Genomic DNA, 22,602 nt, shown 5'->3' with positions numbered 1-22,602 from the left:
ATGAACTTTTTGTTTTTTTCTTAGATTCCATATATATGTGTTAGCATACTGTATTTGTTTTTCTCTTTCTGACTTATTTCACTCTCTATGACAGACTCTAGGTCCATCCACCTCACTACAAATAACTCAATTTCGTTTCTTTTTATGGCTAATATTCTATTTTATATACGTGCCACATCTTCTTTATCCACTCATCCGATGATGGACACTTAGGTTGCTTCCATGTCCTGGCTATTGTAAATAGAGCTGCAATGAACATTTTGGTACATGACTCTTTTTGAATTATGGTTTTTTCAGGGTATATGCCCAGTAGTGGGATTGCTGGGTCATACGGTAGTTCTATTTTTAGTTTTTTAAGGAACCTCCATACTGTTCTCCATAGTGGCTGTATCAATTTACATTCCCACCAACAGTGCAAGAGTGTTCCCTTTTCTCCACACCCTCTCCAGCATTTATTGTTTCTAGATTTTTTGATGATGGTCATTCTGACTGGTGTGAGATGATATCTCATTGCAGTTTTGATTTGCATTTCTCTAATGATTAATGATGTTGAGCATTCTTTCATGTGTTTGTTGGCAATCTGTATGGGTTGGGTTGTTTGTTTTTTTGATATTGAGCTGCATGAGCTGCTTGTATGTTTTGGAGATTAATCCTTTGTCAGTTGCTTCATTTGCAAATATTTTCTCCGATTCTGAGGGTTGTCTTTTGGTCTTGTTTATGGTTTCCTTTGTTGTGCAAAAGCTTTTAAGTTTCATTAGGTCCCATTTGTTTATTTTTGTTTTTACTTCCATTTCTCTAGGAGGTGGGTCAAAAGGGATCTTGCTGTGATTTATGTCATAGAGTGTCCTGCCTATGTTTTCCTCTAAGAGTTTGATAGTGTCTGGCCTTAAGATCTAAATTAAGATTTAGATCTTTAATCCATTTTGAGTTTATTTTTGTGTATGGTGTCAGGGAGTGTTCTAATTTCATACTTTTACATGTACCTGTCCAGTTTTCCCAGCACCACTTATTGAAGAGGCTGTCTTTTCTCCACTGTATATTCTTGCCTCCTTTATCAAAGATAAGGTGACCTGGCAGCACTTTTTTCTTGGATTTGATGAAATATCAGTGTATTTGATCATAAACAGATCTGAGGTAGAAAAATTTATTTAAAATACTGAAGCTAAATTTTGAAAAGCTTACCTACAAAAAACTAGCAAGTGAACTGCTTCCCCACCTTGAGCAGATCAAGGACCACTGCCTCCTTAACTTCATCTCAGAACTACATTCCATCTCTGAGCATCCATAGTTCTTTTGTAGTACCTATCTTAGGGAAGATACTACATAGAACACTGTATTTGTGTATGTTTCTATCCTTTCTAGTAGAATGTAAGCCTTTTGATAGGTGCCAAAATAATTATAATTCTATGTTACAACTAGCATGGTAGAACATGTGAGTTTCTACTACATACCAAGTATTGATGGGCATAAAAGCTACACAAATATGATTCAGTCATACCCACAAGGAGCCTTGTAAGTGAAAAAATACTAACCTAGTTTTAGTTTTATAATAAATTGTATGGGCTATCACAGCTATAAATACCAAATGTAAGGGAATGTACAGGAGAGAGCATCTAAATCGTACCTTGGAGAACTGAGAAAGGATGGGTTTGAAGGATGCGTAGGAAGTCGGAATGAAGCAGGATGACAAAGAAAAAATCCTAAGAGAAAACACCAACATAGGCAGAGAAAAAGAGACATAAAATAGCAAAGCATGTTCAAGAACCAAGTGGTAAGTTATAGATAAAATATAACATACATTGGCAGTAGGGTGGGTGGGGAGAGGAAAATATAACATACATTGGCAGTAGGGTGGGTGGGGAGAGGGAAGGAAGGATTAAAGTTTAGTTGGGATCATATATGAAGGGCCTTGTATGTCATACTAAGGGGTCTTGATTTGATTCTGTAGGCAATGATTAGCCACTGAAGACTTCAGGAAGAAGTCTAACCCATAACAGTTGTTAGAAAGATAACTATGTCGTAATAATATGACAGATGGGTTAGAAGAACAGGGTGGCAGATACTGTGTGTTAGCTTAAACTCAACACCCATTCCAAATCCCTTACCCCTTGCCTTTCTCTCCATAGACAAAAATGTGATTTGCCAATCTTCCTTGAGCTAAGTGTGGCTTACATGACAAATTCTGGTCAAGATATAGACATAAGTCTTTTGAGAAGGGTTTTGAGAAAGCACTTACTTCTCTGATAAAAGGGGGTCAGAAGCATCTGGTAGTTTCTGTAACCCTTCTTCCTACTCTGAATGTGTATGTGTTCCCCAGAGGTATAGGAGCCATTTTGTGATCATGAGGTGACAAATCAACATGCTAAAGAGCAGAGTGGAAAGAGAAAATGTCTAGGTCCTTGATGATACCAATGAGCCACTATACCAACCCTGTACTGACCAATTCCCAGACTTTAAATAGACTCTCATTTATTTAAGCTACAGTTAACTTGTTTACTGTTACTTATAAGCAGAATGCGTTGTTAAGTGACAAAAAGCAAGATTGATAGCAGGCAGATTAACCAGAGGCTACTGTAATAATCCAGGAAAGTGATGAAGAAGACTTGAATGAGAGCAAGGATTAGAGAAGTTAGAAAAGATTTGAGAAACACAGAAATGAGAGAGATGTAGAGACAATTTAGTTTTAAGTCTATTGACATTGAGGATATCTATGGGATATAAGGTGGATATGACTAACAAATAATTAGAAAGATAGGTATACACTTCTGAAAAAATACAGGAGCTGGAAATATAAATAATAAGGACATATAAATGGTGGCTGAAGTCAGTAAAGTATGTTGAATGGAAATGAGAGAGCACAGAATGAGAAAAGACTAGAAATGCAACCTGAGAAGCCTCAGCATTTAAGGGATTCAGAGCAAGAGAAGAATGAAGAATAACAAGAGGAGCAGGAATGACACCAAAGGGAGGACTGAATTTCAGGAGGGAGTGGTCAAGAGTCAAACATTACAGAATATTCAAGTAGGTATAGAGGCCAAGGTGTCACAAGTTAGAGAGGAATTGAAAGAGAGGAAGTAAGAAAGTGACATTAATTACTGTTTTATGAAGTCTGAAAATCATAGGAAAGAGAAAGAAAAGATAGCTCAAGAGGAAGAGGCAGAATTGGGGAATGGTTTTTGCTACTGTTGTCTTTGGATAAAGAAGATCTGAAGCTATTTAGAGATTGAGGAAACGAAATGAATGAAAAGAGAAACCAAAGACTGAAGATTAAACGGGATGGAATATGGTACTGGAAAAGATAGGAAAGGAGGAGATCAGGAACACAAATAGAAGCATTAGCTTTAGAAAAGGGGGATGCATGGTTGAAAGGAGGTAAGTCTTGAAGGTAGATGGGAAGAAGTTGGGAAAAACTATGTCTAATAACTTATTTTTTTCTCTATGTAATAGGAGACACAGTCATCTTTGGCAGGTATAGGAGGCTTGAGAATAAAAGGTCTGTAATGCCTCTCCTGGAGAACAGAATAGGAAACCACCCAGGAACCAGTAGAAGGAATGCTAAGCAGCATTGGGGGTCCCGTGTAGCATATGTTCCTCTCAAATAGTTAGAGGTATTTTGGGACATTTAAGAGGAGTTAACATTAATAAAACAAAGAGACAAAGCCAAGCCCAAGTGTCATAAAATATGGATATTTTATTCTAGCTCTGGGAAATGAAAAACAGAGAGGGAGGGAACACATCCTTCCACACACAATTCTAAGTTAGCTGACATTAATTCTTAAAAGCTAAAGCAAATATATATGTGCATATGTATACATAATTATATACACACATACGTATTTTTTCAGATTTTAGTCTCATCAGTGTTCATATATTTATTTTTATGTTTTTATAAATACCCTTAAAAATCACAAATGCATCCTAATACTTCTATCTCTGCCTCCTCATCGATCATTTAATATTGTTCGGATTGTATTCAATTTGAGTTTTAATCACTTATGTGATTTGTCTAACTGTACATTAGAAGATGTAAGGGAAAAACTTGGCTTAAATTATACTCCATGCATCACAGTTACCCATTACATGTTTTTTTTCATTGTTATTCACAACTTCACACATCTTGTAGTTCTCTGTGCAGACTATTTCAGCTTCTAGTGCTGTACATATCTACATCTTCTGGATGGGACTGCCCGTGATCCATGAGCTTGGGGTCAGGCATAAACTGTGTAGCACCTGATAAAGTATTAAAATGAAAAAAATTAGTCATTCATTTAACAAATTTCTTGTTGATATGGGGCACACATCAGTGAACAAAACAGATAAAAATGTCTGCCAACATGGACGTAACATTCAAGTTGGGTGAGAGAGACAATAAACTAAATGACATATCAGAAGGTGGTAAATGCTATGCAAAAAAAAAAAATCAGGAAGGAGGGGCATATGGAGTGCTTGGGTGATTTGCAGTTTTAAATAGGGTGGCCAGGGAAAGACTTCTATATTTGAGCAAAGAACTGAAGGAAGTGAAGGTGTGAGCCCTGTAGATATCTGAGGGAAATGCCTTACAGGAAGAGCAGGCAGCAAGTGTAATAGAACTTAGGCATGTCTGAGGAGCCATAAAATGGCCAATATGGCTAGAACAGAGTTGGCAAGATATGCTAATGGTGGGTACAATGAGAGTGGTAGGAGGCATGATCAGAAAACAATGGAAGGCCAGGCCACATAGGGCCATGGCAAAGTTTTTCTCCTTATTCTAAGAGATGAGAAGTCTCTGGACAGTTTTGAGCAGAGTGACATGATGTTATGTTTCTTAAAAGATTACTCTTGGCTATGGGGAGAAGAGAGTATAGGGAAACAAACATGGAAGTAGGGAGAGCAGTTAGGAAGCTATTGCAGTACCCCAGGAGGGAGATGCTGATGGCTTTTATTAGGGCAGTAGCAGTGGAGGTGGTGAAAAGGTATTGGATTCTGGATAACTTCTTAAGGTAGAATGGACAAGATTTCCTAAATGGACTCAATATGTTGTGTGAGTGAGACTCTTTAACTTGAGAAACTAGAAGAGTGGAGTTGACATTTACTGAGATAGGGGAAAGTGTAGAACCATGTTTGGGAGAAGGCAAATGAAGTGTTAAGTTTTGGATGTGCTATATTTGAATTGCTAACTAGACATTTGAATACAAATATTGAGTAAGCAGTTAGAAATGTGAATCTAGAGTTCAGCACAGGAGTAGCCTGTGCTGGTTTATAAATTTTACGTTCCTAGCCTATATATGGCATTTAAAACTATGAGACCATATGAGGTCTTCCAGAACATCAGAAAAGAGGTCCAAGAAATGAGCCCTTTGGATACTCCAACTTTTTGAGGTTAAGAACATTAGGAGAGGAGATTCAAGATGGTGGTGGAGTAGGTGTACGTGGAGTTCACCTCTCTCCACGGGTGCAGCAGGACTACATCTATAGATGCAACAACTCTCATGGAACACCAGCTGAAAACTAGCATAAGACCTTGGACATTGGAAAGGACTATAAAGATCCCTGCATAACTAGGTAGGACGGAAAAAAGAAGGGAGAAGGAGGAGAGAGGAGGCGGGATGGGACCAGCACCCTGGGGTTGGGGAGCTGAAGCAGAGAGAGTCCTGAATTTGGGGAAACCCCCTCTCTGATGGGGAAATCAATTGGGACAGAGGGAAGCATTTGAGGCTGTCGGAAGAGGGTGACACAGCCAATCTGTGGCAGACAGGACAGAGTAAGAAATACAGATGGTCCATACCATGGCCCTACGTACCCCAGACTGGGACATATGTTCACAGGTGTGCAAGGGGGCTGGGAGTTGGTACGTGGGGATTGGAGAACAGGCCCAGAGCGAGAACTGCTGTTGGCTGTGCAGAGATGGACTGAGGAGACAGGAGGGAGGAAATCCACAGCAGGGAATGCCTATGGAGGAAGACCAGACTACCATGGAAGCAGGGCGCTATTGCTGAGTCACACGCAAGGGGAGGAGCCAGTATTGTAGCCTCTCTCTCCCAACATGCCAAAGCCTGCCAATGACAATAAAAGAAGCCTGCTCAGGGATGGCTCCTGTGCACTGGCTGCTGAGCAATAAAAAAAGCCCCCTTAGAGCTGGCCCTCACGCACTGGCTGCAGGGTAATAAAAAAAAAGCCTTCTCAGGGCTGGCCCTCACACACATGCTGCCAGGTGCCAGAAAAACCCCAGCGAGGGCTGGCCCTCATACATCTTACACTGGGTGCCAGAAAAGGCCCTCACTAGGGCCATATCTCTTTTGCCTGTAGCCGCTGGCTTCCCTGCGCATTTGGTGCCGCCAGGGCTCCTGCGATCCAAGCAGTCATACCACCTCTGTGCCTGGTCCTCCCAGGGATGACCCAAGAGCTCCAAGGCAGCCTCAGGACCAGACATCTGTGGGTGGATCACACGTAGAGGTGGGGATAAAACCAAAGCTGAAACTCAGGGATGGGGTGACTAAGGAAGAAGACTGAAAATCTTTCCATTAGCTGTACAAGCTGCAGATTAAATCCCCACAATCAGCTAGGTAGACCCTGCATCTATGGAATATCTGAGTACACAGTGAGTGTTCCCACAAATGAAAATGGTCTAGCTCTGGCAGCTGTGGAATTTGGGGGCAAGTGCACACAGGAATTGGGCCAGATCAGAGTCAGAGTGGTACCCACAGGGCCCACAGCAGGTCCAGAGACCAGTCCAGAGGCAGAGGAGAGCCTCTTGGGCTGTGGTTCACAGCGTGTGCAAGGACAATTACCGTGGAGACCCCAGGGAAACATAATTATTACTATTAATTTTATTATGTTTTGATTCCTTCTGTTGTTGGTTCTAGCTTTTTTTTTGGTTTCTTTTTCTGTTTTTGTTTGCTGTTGTTTCTTTTTTTTAGTCTTTTGGGATCTCTGTGTTTTATAACATATTTTTTAATATATTTCTATTTTTACTTTGCTTTTCTGTTGTGTTCTTTTCCCTTCTTTTCCTCTTTTTCTTTAATGTGTTTTTCTTTTTTTTAATATATTTCCATTTCTACTTTGCTTTTCTGTTGTCCTGTGTTTTTCCCTTTTTATTTTATTTTATTATTATTATTTTTTAAAATCATTTTTATCGGTTTGTTCTGTTTCCTTCCTTTATTCTTCAGTTGGCTGGCACACTGCTTTGGTTTGTGTTTTTGTTAGTTTTAATCCTAATTGTTTGATTTCATTTTTGAGTTCTTCTATTTGTCTGGTTGTTCTCTTGCTTTTTGTTGTATTTGGCTCTGTTTTTGTTTCTTTTACGTGTGTGTGTTTCCTTGTTTCTGTTTTTGTTTGTTTGATTTTGCCTTTACTATTTCTCTGGGGTTTTGTTTGTCCCTTTTTTTTTTCTTTAATATATTTTCTATTTTATTTTTTTTTATATTTCTGTTTCTACATTGTTTTTCTGTTGTTCTGTCTTCTTTCCCCTTTCTCTTTTTCAAATATCATTTTTGTCAGTTTGTTTTGCTTCTTTGCTTCATCCTTCAGTTGGCACTCTGCTTTGGTTTTGTTTTTTGGTTTTGAGTTTTTGTCAGCTTTCTTCTTAATTCTCTGATTTTGTTCTTGGGTTCTTTGGTTTGTCTGGTCTCTTGCTATTTGATTTATCTGGCTCTGTTTTTGTTTCTTTTGTGTGTGTGTGTGTGTGTTTGTGTGTTTCCTTGTTTCTGTTTCTGTTTGTTCGATTTTACTCTTTACCATTTGTCTGGGGTTTTGTTAGTGTTTTTTTTTTTAATCCCCTTTATCGCTGGGACTAGCGACTTGTGGGGTCTTGGTCCGTCGACCGGAAGTCAGGCCTGAGGCTCCGGAGTGGGAGCACCGAGCCGAGGATGCTGGACCACTAGAGAATTCCCAGCCACAGGGAAGATTAATCACCTAGAGCTCTCACGGAGGCCTCTATCTGAATCTAAGACCCGGCTCCACCCAACTGCCAGCAGCTCCCAGTGCTGGATGCCTCACACCAAACACAAACAAGATAGGAACACAAACCCACCTGTCAGCACACAGACTACCTAAAGTCATGCTAAGCTCACAGACACCCCAAAACACACCATCTGACATGGCCCTGCTCATCAGAGGGAAAAGACCCAGCTCCACCACGAGAACGCAGGCACCAGTCCCTCCCATCAGGAAGCCTACACAAGACACTGAACCAACCCCACCACCAGTGGCAGAGAACAGAAGCAAGAGGAACTACAACCCTGCAGCCTAGTGAAAGGAGACCTCAAATACTGTAAATTAGACAAAATGAGAAGACAGAGAAATACCTTACAGGCAAAAGAGCAAGATAAAAACCCACAAGACCAAATAAAGGAAGAGGAAATAGGCAAACTACCTGAAAAAGAATTCAGAGTAATGATAGTAAAGATGATCCAAAATCTTGGAAATAGAATAAAGACAAGAACGTTTAACAAGGACCTAGAAGAACTAAACAGCAAACAAACAGTGATGAACAACACAATAACTGTAATTAAAAATACTCTAGAAGGAATCAATAGCAGAATAACTGAGGCAGAAGAACGGATAAGTGAGTTGGAAGATAGAATGGTGGAAATAACTGCCCCAGAGCAGAATAGAGAAAAAAGAATGAAAAGAATGGAGGCCAGTCTCAGAGACCTTTGGGACAACATTAAGCATACCAACATTCGAATTATAGGCGTCCCAGAAGAAGAAGAAAAAAAGAAAAGGTCTGAGAAAATATCTGAAGAGATTATAGTTGAAGCCTTCCCCAACATGGGAAAGGAAATAGTCAATCAAGTCCAGGGAGCACAGAGAGTCCCATACAGGATAAACCCAAGGAGAAACACACCGAGACACATATTAATTAAACTAGCAAAAATTAAACACAAAGAAAAAATATTAAAAGCAGCAAGGGAAAAGCAACAAAAAACATACAAGGGAATCCCCATAAGGTTAACAGCTGATCTTTCAGCAGAAACTCTAAAGGCCAGAAGGGAGTGGCAGGACATATTTAAAGTGATGAAAGGGAAAAATCTACAACCAAGATTACTCTACCCAGCAAGGATCTCATTCAGATTCGACGGAGAAATCAAAAGAGAATTCAGCACCACCAAACCAGCTTTACAACAAATGCTAAAGGAACTTCTCTAGGCTGGAAACACAAGAGAAGGAAAAGACCTACAAAAACAAACCCAAAACAATTAAGAAAATGGTAATAGGAACACACATATCAATAACTATCTTAAATGTAAATGGATTAAATGCTCCAACCAAAAGACACAGGCTGGCTGAATAGATACAAAAACAAGGCCCGTATATATGCTGTCTACAAGAGACCCACTTCAGACTTAGGGACACACACCGACTGAAAGTGAGGGGATGGCAAAAAATATTCCATGCAAAGATAAATGAAAAGAAAGCTGGAGTAGCAATTCTCATATCAGACAAAATAGACTTTAAAATAAAGACTATTACAAGAGACAAAGAAGGACACTACATAATGATCAAGGGATCAATCCAAAAAGAAAATATAACAATTGTAAATATCTATGCACCCAACATAGGAGCACCTCAATACATAAGGCAAATGCTAACAGCCATAAAAGGGGAAATCAACAGTAACACAATAATAGTAAGCAACTTTAACACCCGACTTATACCAATGGACAGACATCATCCAAACCAAAAATAAATAAGGAAACACAAGCTTTAAATGACACAACAGACCAGATGGACTTAATTGACATTTATAGGACATTCTATCCAAAAACAACAGAATACACTTTCTTCTCAAGTGCACATGGAACATTCTCCAGGATAGATTACATCTTTGGTCGCAAATCAAGCCTTGGTAAATTTAAGAAAATTGAAATTGTATCAAGCATCTTTTCTGACCACAACACTATGAGACTAGATATCAATTACAGGAAAAAAACCTGTAAAAAATACAAATGGAGGGTAAACAATATGCTACTAAACAATCAAGGGATCACTGAAGAAATCAAAGAGGAAATCAAAAATTACCTAGAAATAAATGACAATGAAAACATGACGACCCAAAACCTACGGGATGCAGCAAAAGCAGTTCTAAGAGGGAAGTTTATAACAATACAATCCTACCTCAAGAAACAAGAAAAATCTGAAATAAACACAACAACCTTGGCTCTTCTGTAAAATGCGGCTTAGAGCAGTAACAATGTTAATTATTTACTTTTAGTATTCAACATAATGCACACAAAGTGGTACATACAATACCCTGTGCATGGTAAGTAGGTAAGAACAATTTTTATATTTACTTTGTGACATAAGACTAAAAATATTTTTTTCACAAACTTGTTTTTATTTTAAATGTTTTTCAAACTCTGATTCATTTTGAAATGATTTTTTTTTTTAACATTTGGGAGACACACCTTTTTTCCATAGAGGAATTTAATTTCCAGTTTTATGATGAAAATGAAGGGGAACAATTTACATACAGTTATTTATTTTACACCTACCTTTTCAGAAACAGTTTCTGCTTTATAAACTGGGATAGACCTATATGTAATTTCACCACTAAGTATATTTTAAAAACAGCCAGATCTTAAATAATCACTATCTATGACATTAATACAGTTCTCCACAGACAGATTTTTAACCTGGGATCCCTTTGGGGGAGGGAGGTCTGTGGATAGAATTCATGTGATCTACGAACTTGAATGGGGGAAATTTGTCTTTATTTTCATTAACCTTTGACCGAAGATGAACGTTTTCTTCGATAATGAATGCAGGCAACAAACCACAATAATATTGACGGTACCTTAGACTTTGTCACTAATAGAAATCACAGATAATCACACTGCAGTTGCAGGTATCTTGAAATATTTACACTTACTACTACTTCAAAATTATAGCCTTAATCAGATGTGTTGTTAGATACTGTTGATTAACACAATTAAGGAAGCTCATACATTACTATGTATTTTAGTTTATGCATTTAAAACATTCTGAGAAGGGGTCTGTAGCACACAGAAAAGGTTAAGCTTAGTGGTTCTGTCTGCTTCTTTCCCAAATGCATCTTTACTGCCACCTGGTGGAAGCCTTTGCTCAGTACAAGTGAAAAGTATACTACGAAATAGTTTAATCAATGTTTTTTTTTTAATCAAACAGACATACTATAGTAAGTATTGACAAATAATTATTTTATATAAGTCTGAGTGTGTCTAATTTTCTTAACAATGTCCACCAATTGACTAAGTTCTCTAACACTTCTACTCACTACCTTAATTTATATTCTTGTCCAAAATCTGGTCAAAAGGTCAGATCACCTAAATTTGAAAGGCTCCTTTGCCTTTAGGGCTCCACCTCTCAAAATTTGTTGAAAGGCTTCAAATTTTTAGTTTATCCATAGCTTATGTCAGATATTATTAACTAGAGGAATATACATAGAGAATTCCCTGTGGAGCTTTTCCTACAATCCACCTGCTTGGAGGCCTCACCACTGGAGATTCTGCTTTATAATTCTTGTTAGAGTGAATTTTAGAAAAAACAAAAACAAGAACTCAAGAAATTGTGATGTGGATCCCTCTGGTTTAGAACCATTCAACCTAGGTCATTTGATTTCTGCCTTTTTTTTTTTTAAAGGGTCATCTCATGCTATTCTGAGTAATTAAGGATTATATCTTTCCTCTTAGAAATTTCCTCATCCCTTTTGATCCAGGGCTCTCTGTCCTCCCAAAGAATTACCAATCATAAAAACTCTTCTTGAATCTCAATCCCCTAATCATTGTAATGATTTTCTTCGTACTTTATCATATTTTAAATCTCTAATAAAAAACAATTTATGCTTAGTTTTTTTTAGTAGACTTTAAAAAAAGCTGCTGTTATACAAACAGGAAAGGAATAAAGATATTTAAAGTTATAAAACAGCAATGAATTATTATCTCAAATAGCCATTAGGTGTTATCTGTTCACTGATAATTTAGTTCACGCCTTATCTCATTTATATTTTAAGCAAGTTAGGTACAAAAAAAATAGGACAGATCACTAATAAATTGCTGAGTGAAGTTACGAATGTTAGAGATTCTATTTTTATTTCTTTTGTATAAAATTGGGATGATATGCAGTATTCAGCTTTTCAGTAACTGAAACACTAAAAGATATTAGTCATTGCAAAGTACTTTCACATGCTGTTCTATTCTTTCCATTCTTTTTTCTCTCTATACTTCAGTTTGGCTATTTTTTTATTGTCCTGTATTTGAGTTCATTATTTCTGTCCTCTTTTTTGTATACGATCTGCTATTAAACCCGTCCAATGAGTTCATAATTTCATGTACTGTATTTTTCACATCTAGAATATCCACTTGATTTTTTAATAGATTTCAACTTTCTGTGAAATTCTCCATCTTTCTATCCATTTTGTTCATCACATTTTCCATTTGACATATTAGTCATAGTTAAAGTGCTTTTCTGCTAACTTCAATATTTAGATCACCTGTGGGTCTGCTGTTATTTTTTTTTTTTTCTCTTTTGTTAGTCACATCTTCCTGCCTCTTTGCATGACTAGTATTTTATTTGTATGGTGGACACTGTGTAAAAAAGAACTGAAGAAGCTCCAGATGATATCATCGGCCAGAGGGGGGACCCTTTTCCTCTTTTAGGAAGGGTGAAGTACTTAACATATCACTCCAATCAGGCACTGAGCTGAGCTGCAGTTATAGTAAGAGTCAGTCAACCTCTGGTTCCTCCCTCCTCCTCAGGTATGATACTCTCTAGCTTCTGATTGACAGCCTGAGTTTCTGTCTCCCTCACACTAAAAGACTGTAGGAAATTTGGTTTTGCCCTTCAGGGTTTTGAGTTTGACTATTTAGTGTTATGACCCATAAAGTAATCTGGGAAATATCAAGAGGGGAAGATGAGTCATGTATGTATGGCACACATCATCCCTCTAAAACAGAAATCAGCAAACTTTGTTTGCACAGGGCCAAAGTAAACATTTTCAACTTTGTAAACCATAAGGTCTCCATCACAACCACTCAACTCTGCCATTTTAGGGTGAAAGCAGCCACAGACAAGACAATACACAATGAGTGTGGCTGTGTTCCCATAAGACTTTATTTATTTATGGACACTGGAATTTGAATTTCATAGAATTTTAACTTGTCATGAAAATATTTTTCTTTTGATTTTTTAACTATTTTAATCACATAGGAACCATTTGTGGAATGTACAAAAATAGTCCATGAGCCAGATTTGGCACAGGGTCCATAGTTTGCCAACCTCTGAGAAGGACATTAATCTTGTGAGACTGTGAGAGATTTCATTCTGCTCTCATCAGATTTTGAAGAGGTCCATGTCACCAAATTTCCGAATTTGTGATTCCCAAAATAAGTTATTGGCATAAATGTATATGGATGATAGAGAACAACCAAACTCATATTCAGAGCCATGATATATAGTTGGACAGTACACCCAATGTATTCTGTATGGTGAGAAGTGGTGGCCATGGCTAGGTTCCCTAGCTAAGTAATGTGCTCCCAAAGCGTGCTCAGTGACAATAAATTTGTTTATCGGTAAAATGGCTAATTACTCTAGGCCAATGATAATGATATCTTCTAACACTTACTGAGAACTTAGTATGTGCTTGACATGGTACTTTTTGCTTTACATGCAATATCTCATTTAATCCTCACAACAAGCATGTCAGATAAGCACTATTATTGTCCTCCTTTTACAGATGAGGAGACCGAGGCTTGAGGTATTAGATAACTTGCCCCAGGCAATAAAACTAGTAAATGTTGGATTTAGGATTCAGATCCAGGTTCTATTCTAAAACCTGTACTCATAACCACTACTGTTTTGTGTCTTGGACCTTTGGGATTGCATGTGAAATGTGGAAATAGTGAGTCTCAAGGGTCTCAAGTATAATCAACTCTGAATACTATATGATAAGGATGAATAGTACTGGGTATCTCTCTCCTCTACATGTCTCCTTAGAATGCTTTTCATATACCACATTACCCATGACAGGCAGGCAAAATGTTCCAGAATCCAGATGTGTGAAGAAAAGACATTGGCTGGGGATGGTTTGGTCCCATTGTGAAGTTGCAACATCTCCACAAAGATCTCTGGAGTTGACAGGCATGTAGAGAAATGACCAGATATATTATATGCCTGTGGGAATACGATCAACTGGGGATTACTCAGAGAGAGTCTAAAAACTGTATAACTTATCTTGATTAGAAAGGAGACGTGACAGGGAATAGTAAAACTCAAATCAGGTTTGTTACTCAGTGACAGCTTTTATAAAGATTAAGTAAGAGAGGAGGAGGCTGAAATTAGAGACTAAACTCTGGCTTTGAATTAGATAATCTATATGCAATGGAAAGAGCTGGGACTTTGCTGTCAGGAATATCTAGACTATAAACACAACTCTATTCATAAACTATAATTTTGGGCAAGTTACTTAAGCTCCCTGAGTCTCAGTCTCTTTATCATAAAACAATTATAATTACATATATACCAGAGTTCTTTTGTTTTGCTTTTTGGGAGAGAATTGAATAACATAACATACTAACAGCTCTTTGCACCACTGTAGTTGCTCAGTAAAGGGGAGATATTTTCATTATTCCCTAATTCTCTACCTCTGAGTTGGTCCTATTTCCTTTGCAATAAGACAACTTAATGCATAGTACCATTTACTTGGTACAGATAAACAAACCTACATAAACCAGTGACTGGTGAGTTTATGTGAATACACTACTGAAATGGTATTAAACACTCTGTTACTTTCTTTTTGATCACAGTAAAACCATGGTAGTATTTGCCTAGGAAGTATAATTGTCACTATTTGGTCCCACAAAGTATTAATTGCCTGAATCTAATACTAGCAAAGATATTAGTATTATATAACTTGTGTTATTTTTACTATTTGATGCTGAAAGTTCTCCTAGTATCTAAACTAAATAAAACTGATGGTAGAAGAGAAGACTGATAGGGGTATATAGCACAAGAAATGGAAACCTGATATTTCTTCTATGTAGATGTGACTCGTTACAGCATGTAAACTGGTAGAATCCAGAAAGACACATTTTCCTCCACCTGATTAAAAATCTCTCATCTATAAATTGATTAAATGCTTCACTCACCCAACCAGCCAGTGCTATTCTCTACTCCCATATGCCAAGAACTATGTTATGAGCTATGTGGCAATTAGAAAAAGTTCCACGTACCTGAGTACCTCATAACCTAAAAAGATACAGACTACAGATGAGAAAGACAAAACATTTATGAGGAAAACACATAAATAAGTTCAAACTATTAATTATAATACTATAAAATTATTTAAGAAAAGAATGAAAACAAAATTGAATTATTCCAAACAAACCTGAGGTGGATTCTGATTTGGTCTTTGTTTCAGAGCTGAGTTCTGCTGACAAAGGCACTGCATGTTTCAGGTTGTGAGTTGTTTTTGCAGGTATTTCTATTTCATCAGAGCTTCCTAGCTGTTTACCAAAAAGGATTTTTCCTTCATAAGTAAATTATTTTACTAAAAGAATAAAATATCCTAAAAAATTATAGCATGCAAAGGTAGTATATTCCTTCATCTCTTTTCAATCCATCCTTGACGTCTGTCTAGGACTCTCATTACAAGCTAAAACCCACCCAAACAAAACTCAAAATCTACCTTTTTGGTCCATTTAAACTCTACCTTAGTTTTTTCTTTAGGTTCAGGAAGTGACTCTTTTTTGTTGTTTTTTGTCCACAATGATTTAACTGCTTCATAAATTTGCTGGCTTGCAGCATATGCCTTTTTCCCAGTTACCTAATTAAAACAAAAAGTGAGTCAAATAATATACACTTTTAAAAGTTAAAATAACAAATACTAAAAAATTTACACCTGGTATTTTATATGAACACTCAGGTCAGAATCAATAATAAAGATATAAATCTCTAGATCATGATAACACAAAGTCTCATTTTCTATATCTTACATGAAAAATTATTTGCCTCATGTAAAAGGCTAAAATATATATAGTTAGTACAACACCAAGAGTGAATCCTAATGTAAACTGTGGACTTTGGGTGATAACAATGTGTCAGTGTAGGCTCATCAATGGTAAAAAATTACCTGACTCATTAGTGCAGTAGGTAGTGTACAGCCTCATAATTGTAAAAAATGTATCCCTCTGGTGAGGATGTTGATAACGGAGGAGGCTATGCATGTGTGGGTGCAGGGGTGTACCAGAAATCTCTGTACTTTCTCCTTAATTTTGTCGTGAATCTAAAAGTACTCTAAAAAAAATAATAAAGTCTTAAAAATGTATAGTTTGCATTCACACTGTAACGTGAATTTAAAACTATGTCTGTTTAACAGGAGTTTGGGAAAGACAGTTTGAGATAACAAACAGCTGACTGAGAAAATGAGATTTTAAGATGCTACAAAGTTAATGCTTTTGCTTAAATTTTTATGTTGCTTTCTCCAATCATAAAGAAAAATAATTAATGTATTTCTCTAGAGAATAAGACTTTTTTGGTAGAAACGTGAAATAAACAATGAACTACAAACACACTAAAGCAGAGGCTAGGATGCTGACTGAATTCCTGAAGCTGCTATTATTTTCATTCATATCTCTTTTCCTTTGGAAAAAATCTCTGATTCCTCCTTTCTATTCTTTTCCCACCCTTTTCTTTCTTAGTTAAAGTAATGTTAATAGCTATTGATTTTTCAAACTTTAAAGAGGTTTTGAGGCGCTTTCTAGTTTTACACTTTCTATAAACATAAATTTTTAAAAACTATGTTTTTCTTCCTTAAATAGAAATATTTTTATTATTTTTGCTAAGTATATATCTATACTTAAGAAAAATCAGTCAATCCACTAGTAATGAAAGTCCTCTTCCTCCTCTCAGTGTAACCTTTTTTAACAACTGTATGGATATTCTTCTTGAATTTTTACTCTTTTATGTTCATTATATATGCACACACATAGCATTTTAAAACAAACAGAATGTTGATACTTATACATCTACCAAAGGGATGACGTAGATCTATATGCACTGACATGGATAGAAATCCATGATGAACCACTGAATTGCAAAAAAGAGAACAAAGAATAGATTATAAACTACAATCTCAATTATGTTTTAAATTAACATTTAAAATAAACTGCCCACACATACACTTTTTTTCCTTTTTAAACACAAATGGAATCACGCGATACATATTATTTTGAGGTGTGATTTTTTAAAAGCTTAACAATATGTCACAGAGATGTTTCCATATCAGTTTATATGCCAGTAGATCTGCTTCTAACAGCTGCACAGCTAGTATTCTATATGGATACATAACAATTCGTTTAACAAATCCCTTGTTGATGGGCATATGGAATACTTCCTTTTTTATCCTGGCAATTATAATCCTGCTGTAATTAGCACCCTTACACAAATAACTGGGAACATATACCGTTGTGGTATTTCCTTGGAAAAATTTCTAGATGTGAAATATCTGGATTAAAGATTATACACATTTTAATTTTTGATAATACTGCCACATTGCCTCTAGAAAGTCAGCTCTATACTGTAGCAATTTACACTCCCAGCAAGAGTATATATGTTTTCCAACCCCATTTACCAGCAGAAGTGTTATGATTTTTAAAAATCTTTGTCAAATGGAAAAGCTAAAAACCAGTATCTAAATGATTATTTAAATTTTCATTTATTTGATTGCTGATGAAGTTAAGCATTTTTCATGTATTAGGCCATTTATGTTTCTTATTTTGTGGACTGCTTGTTCATATACTTTATTTTCTTAGATGGCATTCATCCTTTTCCTATCGATTTATAGAAGCTTTTAATATACGGAAGGATATTATTTAATCCTTTGTTAATATGTTGCAAATAGTTCTTCCAGTTTTTCATTTATCAATTAACTTCGTATATGGTATACTGTGGTCAACAGAAATGTATGACTTTGATGTAGTAAAATATATTCATTTTTTTTCTTTGATGGCTTCTGGATTGTGTTTTGCTTAAGAAAGCCTTTCCTATCTCAAGATTACACAAAAATTCCTCTTTTCTCTTCTAACATTTTATAGCATTATATTTTATCATTAGATCTTTATTCCACCTGCAATTTATTTTGCATGATTTTTAGTAAAGGTCTAAGTATTTTTCCGAAAAGCCAATTATTCCAACACATTTCTTGAATAGTCCATCTTTTCTTTACACATTGATCTGAAATGCCACTTGAACCATACCCTCCCCCTCCCTCCACAACGTATACGAAGACATACTCCACATATTTGTTTTGGACATTCTCTTTGTTCTCTTGGTATATTTTATTATCTATGCTATAGCTTAGTATCGTTCCCAATACATGTTACATGGACAACAAATACTGGTTGAATGAATGTCACGTTTCCTCCAAATCCAGGAATTTTGTAAGAACCGAATTAAATATATAAATTTGAGAACATCTGCCATATTCTAATATTGAGTCCTTTCATCCAGAAAACAACACATATCACTAAACTTATTGAATTAAAAAAAAACGCCCTACAGTAAAGTTTAACAGTTTTTAAAAAATATGTTTTAAAACACTATTTAATAAGTTTATTCCTAGATATTTTATAGTTTTCAAATAAAGATTTTTTGTTACTCTTTACATAAGTTAATAATGAAAATATTGTGAAGAAAAAAATATAAAAAGCAAAGAGTAATTCCATTCTGAAGTGTATTTCCAAAATAGTGAATAACTGGAGTGTGACTTTCATTTTTCAAAGAACCTTCTGGACTATCATTTTGTAACCTTTTTAACATCATAGACCCCCTTGGACAATCTCTTGAAATGTATGAGCCATTTCCTTCCGAAAAATACACATATACCTGACATTCTTTTAAGAGACTTGTCTGATTAACTAAAGCTGTTTTAAAAATGTATATTGGAGGAGCTTCAAGATGGCAGAAGAGTAAGACGCGGAGATCACCTTCCTCTCCACAAATACATCAGAAATACATCTACATGTGGAACAACTCCTACAGAACACCTACGGAATGCTGGCAGAAGACCTCAGACCTCCCAAAAGGCAAGAAACTCCCCACGTACCTGGGTAGGGTAAAAGAAAAAAGAAAAAACAGACACAAAGAATAGGGACGGGACCTGCACCAGTGGGAGGGAGCCGTGAAGGAGGAAAGGTTTCCACATACTAGAAGCCCCTTTGCGGGCGGAGACTGCGGGTGAGGGAGGGGGTAAGCTTCGGAGCAACAGAGGAGAGCGCAGCAACAGGGGTGTGGAGGGCAAAGCAGAGAGATTCCCGCACGGAGGATTGGTGCCGACCAGCACTCACCAGCCCGAGAGGCTTGTCTGCTCACCCACCGGGGCGGGCGGGGGCTGGGAGCTGAGGCTTGGGCTTCGGAGGTCGGATCCCAGGGAGAGGACTGGGGTTGGCTGCGTGAACACAGCCTGAAGGGGGCTAGTGCGCCACAGCTAGCCAGGAGGGAGTCCGGAAAGAAGTCTGGAGCTGCCAAAGAGGAAAGAGACTTTTTCTTGCCTCTTTGTTTCCTGGTGCGCAAGGAGAGGGGATTAAGAGGACCACCTAAACGACCTCCAGAGATGGGAGGGAGCCACAGGTATCAGCTCGAATCCCAGAGTCAGGCATGAGGCGCTAAGGCTGCTGCTGCAGCCACCAAGAAGCCTGTGTGCAAGAACAGGTCACTATCCACACCGCCCCTCCCGGGAGCCTGTGCAGGCCACCACTGCCAGGGTCCCATGATCCAGGGACAATTTCCCCAGGAGAACACAAGGCGTGCCTCAGGCTGGTGCAACGTCACGCTGGCCTCTGCCACCGCAGGCTAACCCCCCACTCCATACCCCTCCCTCCCACCGCCCTGAGTGAGCCAGAGCCCCCGAATCAGCTGTTCCTTTAACCCCGTCCTGTCTGAGCGAAGAACAGACGCCCTCAGGCGACCTACACGCATAGGCGTGTCCAAATCCAAAGCTGAACCCCAGGAGCTGTGCGAACAAAGAAGAGAAAGGGAAATCTCTCCCAGAAGCCTCAGGAGCACCGGATTAAATCTCCACAACCAACTTGATGTACCCTGAATGTCTGGAATACCTGAATAGACAACGAATAATCGCAAATTGAGGAGGAGGACTTTGGGAGCAACGAAATATATATATTTTTTCCCTTTTTCTCTTTTTGTGAGTGTGTATGTGTATGTTTCTGTGTGTGATTTTGTCTGTATAGCTTTGCTTTCACTATTTGTCCTAGGGTTCTGTCTGTCCATTTTTTTTTCCTTAAAAAATTGTTTTTGTTAATAATTATTTTTTAATTTTTACTTTAATAACTATTTTATTTTACTTTTCTTACTTTTATTTTATCTTCTTCTTTCATTCTTTCTATTTTTTCTCCCTTTTATTCTGAGCCGTGTGGAGGACAGGCTCTTGGTGCTCCAGCTAGGTGTCAGGGCTGTGCCACTGAGGTGGGAGAGCCAAGTTCAGGACACTGGTCCACAAGAGACCTCCCAGCTCCACGTAATATCAAATGGCAAAGAACTCCCAGAGATCTCCATCTCAATGCCAAGACCCAGCTTCACTCAACGACCAGCAAGCTACAGTGCTGGACACCCTATACCAAACAACTAGCAAGACAAGAACACAACCCCATCCATTAGCAGAGATGCTGCCTAAAATCATAATAAGGCCACAGACACCCCAAAACACACGACCAGACGTGGACCTGCCCACCAGAAGGACAAGATCCAGCCTCATCCACCAGAACACAGGCACTAGTCCCCTCCATCAGGAAGCCTATACAACCCACTGAACCAACCTTGGCCACTGGGGAGAGACACCAAAAACAACAGAAACTATGAACTTGCAGCCTGCAAAAAGGAGACCCCAAACACAGAAAGTTAAGCAAAATGAGAAGACAGAGAAACACACAGCAGATGAAGGAGCAAGGCAAAAACCCACCAGACCAAACAAATGAAGAGGAAATAGGCAGTCTACCTGAAAAAGAATTCAGAATAATGATAGTAAACATGATCCAAAACCTTGGAAATAGAATGGAGAAAATAGAAGAAACACTTAACAAGGACCTAGAAGAACTAAAGCGCAAACAAAATGTGATGAACAACACAATAAATGAAATTAAAAATTCTATAGAAGGGATCAATAGAAGAATAACTGAGGCAGAAGAACGGATAAGTGACCTGGAAGATAAAATAGTGGAAATAACTACTGCAGAGCAGAATAAAGAAAAAAGAAGGAAAAGAAATGAGGACAGTCACAGAGACCTCTGGGACAACATTAAACGCACAAACATTCGAATGATAGGGGTCCAGAAGAAGAAGAGAAAAAGAAAGGGACTGAGAAAATATTTGAAGAGATTTTAGTTGAAAACTTCCCTAATATGGGAAAGGAAATAGTTAATCAAGTCCAGGAAGCACAGCGAGTACCATACAGGATAAATCCAAGGAGAAACACGCCAAGACACATATTAATCAAACTCTCAAAAATTAAATACCAAGAAAACATATTAAAAGCAGCAAGGGAAATACAACAAGTAACACATAAGGGAATCCCCCATAAGGTTAACAGCTAATCTTTCAGCAGAAACTCTGCAAGCCAGAAGGGAGTGGCAGGACATATTTAAAGTGATGAAGGAGAAAAACCTACAACCAAGATTACTCTACCCAGCAAGGATCTCATTCAGATTTGATGGATAAATTAAAACCTTTACAGACAAGCAAAAGCTGAGAGAGTTCAGCACCACCAAACCAGCTTTACAACAAATGCTAAAGGAACTTCTCTAGGCAAGAAACACAAGAGAAGGAAAAGACCTACAATAATAAACCCAAAACAATTAAGAAAATGGGACTAGGAACATACATATCAATAATTACCTTAAATGTAAATGGATTAAATGCTCCAACCAAAAGACATAGACTGGCTGAATGGATACAAAAACAAGAACCGTATATATGCTGTCTACAAGAGACCCACTTCAGACCTAGGGACACATACACACTGAAAGTGAGGGGATGGAAAAACATATTCCATGCAAATGGAAATCAAAAGAAAGCTGGAGTAGCAATTCTCACAGACAAAATAGACTTTAAAACAAAGACTATCACAAGAGACAAAGAAGGACACTACATAATTATCAAGGGATCAATCCAAGAAGAAGATATAACAATTGTAAATATCTATGCACCCAACATAGGAGCACCTCAATACATAAGGCAAATACTAACAGCCATAAAAGGGGAAATAGGCAGTAACACAGTCATAGTAGCAGACTTTAACACCCCACTTTCACCAATGGACAGATCATCCAAAATGAAAATAAATAAGGAAACACAAGCTTTAATGATACATTAAAGATGATGGACTTAATTGATATTTATAGGACATTCCATCCAAAAACAACAGAATACACACTCTTCCCAAGTGCTCAAGGAACATTCTCCAGGATAGATCATATCTTGGGTCACAAATCAAGCCTTGGTAAATTTAAAAAAATGAAATTGTATCAAGTATCTTTTCCAACCACAACGCTATGAGACTAGATATCAATTACAGGAAAAAATCTGTAAGAAATACAAACACATGGAGGCTAAACAACACACTATTTAATAACCAAGAGA

General features: G+C 37.5%; 1 protein-coding gene across 3 annotated transcripts in view; it reads right to left on the bottom strand.

Annotated features, from left to right (window-relative positions):
- Nucleotides 1-3,671: 3,671 nt before the first annotated feature.
- The window catches only part of APOOL (apolipoprotein O like), a 92,722-nt gene continuing 73,791 nt past the window's right edge, over nucleotides 3,672-22,602 (bottom strand). For all 3 annotated transcript variants that reach the window (XM_036841138.1, XM_036841140.1, XM_036841139.1), the window contains 3 exons: nucleotides 15,665-15,778; nucleotides 15,341-15,458; nucleotides 3,672-4,230 (listed from right to left, as the gene is read on the bottom strand). In XM_036841138.1, the coding sequence (XP_036697033.1) occupies nucleotides 4,142-4,230; nucleotides 15,341-15,458; nucleotides 15,665-15,778 (321 nt within the window). In that variant the 3' untranslated portion in view covers nucleotides 3,672-4,141. The remainder of the gene's footprint in view (nucleotides 4,231-15,340; nucleotides 15,459-15,664; nucleotides 15,779-22,602) is intronic.

The sequence above is a fragment of the Balaenoptera musculus genome, chromosome X (assembly GCF_009873245.2).
Source record: "Balaenoptera musculus isolate JJ_BM4_2016_0621 chromosome X, mBalMus1.pri.v3, whole genome shotgun sequence".
Taxonomy (NCBI): domain Eukaryota; kingdom Metazoa; phylum Chordata; class Mammalia; order Artiodactyla; family Balaenopteridae; genus Balaenoptera; species Balaenoptera musculus.
This window is presented reverse-complemented; position numbering and strand designations above follow the sequence as displayed.